The sequence below is a fragment of the Mastomys coucha genome, unplaced genomic scaffold (assembly GCF_008632895.1).
Source record: "Mastomys coucha isolate ucsf_1 unplaced genomic scaffold, UCSF_Mcou_1 pScaffold13, whole genome shotgun sequence".
Lineage (NCBI taxonomy): Eukaryota > Metazoa > Chordata > Mammalia > Rodentia > Muridae > Mastomys > Mastomys coucha.
This window is the reverse complement of record NW_022196895.1, coordinates 35,543,526-35,547,675: the sequence shown is the minus strand read 5'-3', so window position 1 is coordinate 35,547,675 and position 4,150 is coordinate 35,543,526. Positions and strand designations below refer to the sequence as shown.

The 4,150-nt window shown below is 39.3% G+C and overlaps 1 protein-coding gene across 7 annotated transcripts in view; it reads left to right on the top strand.

Moving 5' to 3' along the window:
• The window catches only part of Nr3c1 (nuclear receptor subfamily 3 group C member 1), a 120,170-nt gene extending 116,079 nt beyond the window's left edge, over window positions 1–4,091 (top strand). For all 7 annotated transcript variants that reach the window (XM_031365559.1, XM_031365556.1, XM_031365562.1 and 4 more), the window contains exons 8-9: window positions 1,517–1,674; window positions 2,797–4,091. In XM_031365559.1, the coding sequence (XP_031221419.1) occupies window positions 1,517–1,674; window positions 2,797–2,949 (311 nt within the window). In that variant the 3' untranslated portion in view covers window positions 2,950–4,091. The remainder of the gene's footprint in view (window positions 1–1,516; window positions 1,675–2,796) is intronic.
• The last annotated feature ends 59 nt before the right edge of the window (window positions 4,092–4,150 follow it).

Here is a 4,150-nt window from a genome sequence, read left to right as displayed (position 1 = left end):
AAAAAAAAAAAAAATGTTTACTGCAGATGATAGAGCAGTCACCTAAGGGGTCAGACTGTTAAAAGGAACAGACAATCATGAGCATTTAAGGAACACTGAAGGCCGGAGTCTAGTGGTTAGAAGTATGCATCACAGGCAAGACACCTCAACTTTGCCAAACCTAAAAAGCATCCATCCTTCCACCCCAAGTGGCAGGCTTTTGTCTCTTATCCTTGTTTACTTGCATAACTCCAAATCTGATGTGTTTGGTCAGAACAGAAGTACATCTCGGGGCCAAGCCAAGCGATGGAGCTCCTTCCCCCTCCTCAGGGTAAAGTTTTATGCAAAGAAAAACTGCTAAGTACAGCAAAGGCAATCCCCAGAAACAAACAAACAAAAAAGTAAAATGGGGCCAGGCAGTGGTGGCACACGCCTTTAATTCCAGCACTTGGGAGGCGGAGGCAGGCAGATTTCTGACCTGGTCTACAGAGTGAGTTCCAGGACAGCCAGGGCTACAAAGAGAACCCTGTCACGAAAAACCAAAAACAAACAAACAAATTAAAAAAAAAACAAAACAATAAAAAGCAAAATGAATTCTTGATGCAAAACTACAAGGAGCAGCACAGATCACCTTCAGACAGCTCCTAGGAGCTGTGTCTAAAATGTGTTCATGGGAGGCATGTCTGCTAAGGAATGAAAACCTGAAGACAGGGCAAAGGTAGACAAGAAAGAGGAATGAAATCAGGATTTCCTCCCAGGGAGGAAATACACAGTAAGTTCAGTATAATGGAGGAAGAAGGAAAAAGGAAAGGAGAGCCTAGAAGGAGAATGGCGGCTTACCCTGATGCCACTGCAGCCGCTGGGAGAGCTTGCTGAATGGAAGGATGGGAGAGCCTGCTGAATGGAAGGATGGGACCAAAAGAGTACTACCCACAGGGATAAGGGGCAGGTTCAGTAAAAAGGAGAGCTCTGGAGCTCTCAAATCAGAGGAAGATGATTAATAATGAAGTGGATCTAGTTCAGTGTTCTCTTGTCAATGAAGTGTTTAAACAACTCCCTTCAAAGAAAAAGACTGAAATCAAAGGCTTGATAGAATTTGCTTTTAAACTCTCTAGCCCTTTGCTTTGGAATAGTTAACACACTACCTCATATGCCTTTAGACACCCTTTCCTGGAGGTACTAACCTCACCTGGTACAGTATAAAGGTTGTAAAATCAAAGATTTTTTTAAAAGCAGGTTCTCATTGGTACACATCACAAATTAGGATTGGTACACACAGGATGACACTTTGCATCCTCAGGTGTCATCACCAGCTCCCCTTAAAAGATGGCAAACAGTTGGCTCTTCCATGGTTATGAACCCCAATTCTCAGTTATCCTATACTTTCACTTACCTATAAGCCGTAGTCCCACTATCCTTTAAAAGTACATGAATTTTAGGATGTATTGAAACGATGAAATATGCATGAAATGTGCTACTTAATGCAGGACAAGTGACAGAAAGGAAAAGTTTTAACTGACTTCATCTTACCTTTTAGTTCCTAAGGAAGGTCTGAAGAGCCAAGAGTTATTTGATGAGATTCGAATGACTTACATCAAAGAGCTAGGAAAAGCCATTGTCAAAAGGGAAGGAAACTCCAGTCAGAACTGGCAGCGGTTTTATCAACTGACAAAACTTTTGGACTCCATGCATGATGTAAGTACCAAACATAAAGCCAAAACTGCAGCAAAAAAGAAAAAGTAGGTGGGGTGGGGGTGGGGCATGCCTTTATCTCAGCATGCACAGAGGCAGAGCAGGTTGATGTCTGTGAGCTTGGAGCTAGGCTGGTCTACATAGGGAATGCTGGGACAGTCAGAAATGCTAAGAGAGAGCCTGTCTCAGACCCAAAGACAGAGAAAGAAAGAGAGAGAGAGAGAGAAGAATTTTGTAGGTCCTAAGGTTATATTTTAATTAGTATATATAATATATATAACTATATACCAATCATCATCTCTTTCCTCAGCTTATATATTATAGTGATTATTCAAGATAAATAATTTAGTACACATTTATCTTATTAGTCTGGTCATTTGCATAAAAATGATTCTGTTAGTACAGAGTTTAATAGCACCTGTTTTTTAAGGCAGTATTCCCTGTTGTACATGAATAAACTATCAGATTACACTAGTTTCACCTTCCTATATATCAGTACTAGTCCAGGCTGGCCTCACACAATCTCCCTTGGTCCTGCTGCCTCCGTCTCCTAAATGCTAGGATCACAGGCATGCTAGGCTTTCATTCTGCATACAGCTTAAGAGATTTAAAAATGCCTTTTTGTTCTTACATGCTTATTTTATTTAAATTATTTTTGATATCTGAGAATTCCAACAAAGATTGGTATGTTTTTGATCAAATTATTAAAAAGGCCAATAGAGCATGAATACAGGATCTTTACCAGGTCTTCTGTGTATGTACAATGACTTCCAGTTTAGTGTTTTTGTGGGATTCCTGAGAATGTGAACCAGTAGGTCCCTGAATCTTGTTCCTTTTCTTGGGTTCTCCTTCTTCTGTTTGTCTGTCTTGTCCAACAATATGATGGTTTTTATTTTATTTTATTTTGCTATGTTTTATTTTACTATTTCCTCTTAGAAACATGCTCTTCTTAACGAGAGAAGGAGTTGAGAGGAACTGGGAGGAGTATATATTACATTACATGAGAAAAGTACTTATTTTCAATAAAAGAAAAAATATGTCAAGACTTGGTGGGGGGGAACAAGAGATATGAGCCATTTACAGTTATGCTTTGAAGGCTCACCATTACCATATCTTCTCTTACAGGTAGTTGAAAATCTCCTTACCTACTGCTTCCAAACATTTTTGGATAAGACCATGAGTATTGAATTCCCAGAGATGTTAGCTGAAATCATCACTAATCAGATACCAAAATACTCAAGTGGAAATATCAAAAAGCTTCTGTTTCATCAAAAATGACTGCCTTAACAAGAAAGGTTGCCTTAAAGAAAGTTGAATTTATAGCTTTTTCTGTACAAACTTATGAATTTGTCTTGTAGATGTTTTGTCGTTCTTTTTGTTTCTGTCTTGTTTTGTTTTAAATACGCACTACATGTGGTTTATAGAGGGCCAAGATTTGGCAACAGAAACAGTTAAGTCATCACTTTGAAGTGATGGGGAAGCAGACAGTGAAGTATAGTGGTTGGTGTATCACAGAAACTGAAAAGTTAGTGGAGACATGTCCACTGTCAGAGAAGGGCCGCACCTAAACCACCAGTGCCCAAAGTCCATGTGATCAACTTTCTGCTCAGACTTTCAGTTGGCTGGTTAAACTTTCTAGACTTTCTGATGGTGTATTTTTCCCATGTATAGTTAGGATAGCATTTTGATTTATGCATGGAATCTGAAAAAAGTTTACACGTGTATATCAGAAAAGGGAAGTTGTGCCTTTTATAGCTATTACTGTCTGGTTTTAACAATTTCCTTTATACTCAGTGAACTATGCTTGCTCGTTTTTCTTAAATAATTTTTGTATTCCAGTTATTGTACAGCTGTTTAAGATGGGCAGCTGCTTCACAGCTCACCTAGACGCTAACATTAATTTCCGTGTGAAAATGGGTCGGTGCTCCTACCCTGATGGCACTGAGCTATCAGAAGACCACAGAAATTGACTCAGATCTCCAGTATTCTTGTCAAAAGCTCTTACTCTGTATATATCTGCTTCCATGGAGAATTACATAGGTTGTGCAGATAACCGTCCTAACTGGTATAGAGCACCCAGCCTAGTGACCTGCTGGGTAAACTGTGGACGATGGTTACAAAAGACTAATTGTAAAATAGTACCTACCAAAAGGCCCCGTTTGTACCTAATGCCCTATCTCTTTAATGGTGAGATAGCCATAAAGTTTGTAAATCAGCTCTTTCAGGACCTTCTGGAGTGGTTTGTATAACATTTTAAAATGTATTATTCCAGATAACCAGCTGTGATAAAGCTAAGAGATTGTTTTAATCAGACCAAGTAACTTCTCTCGTTAAACTTCCCCCCAACTAAATCTCTAATATGGCAAGAATAGCTAGACACCCATTTTCACATCCCACCTGTCACCAATTGGTCTAGCTTTCCTGGTGGTACAGGAAAATCAGCTACTGATTTTTGTTATTTAGAACTGAATGTCAGGCA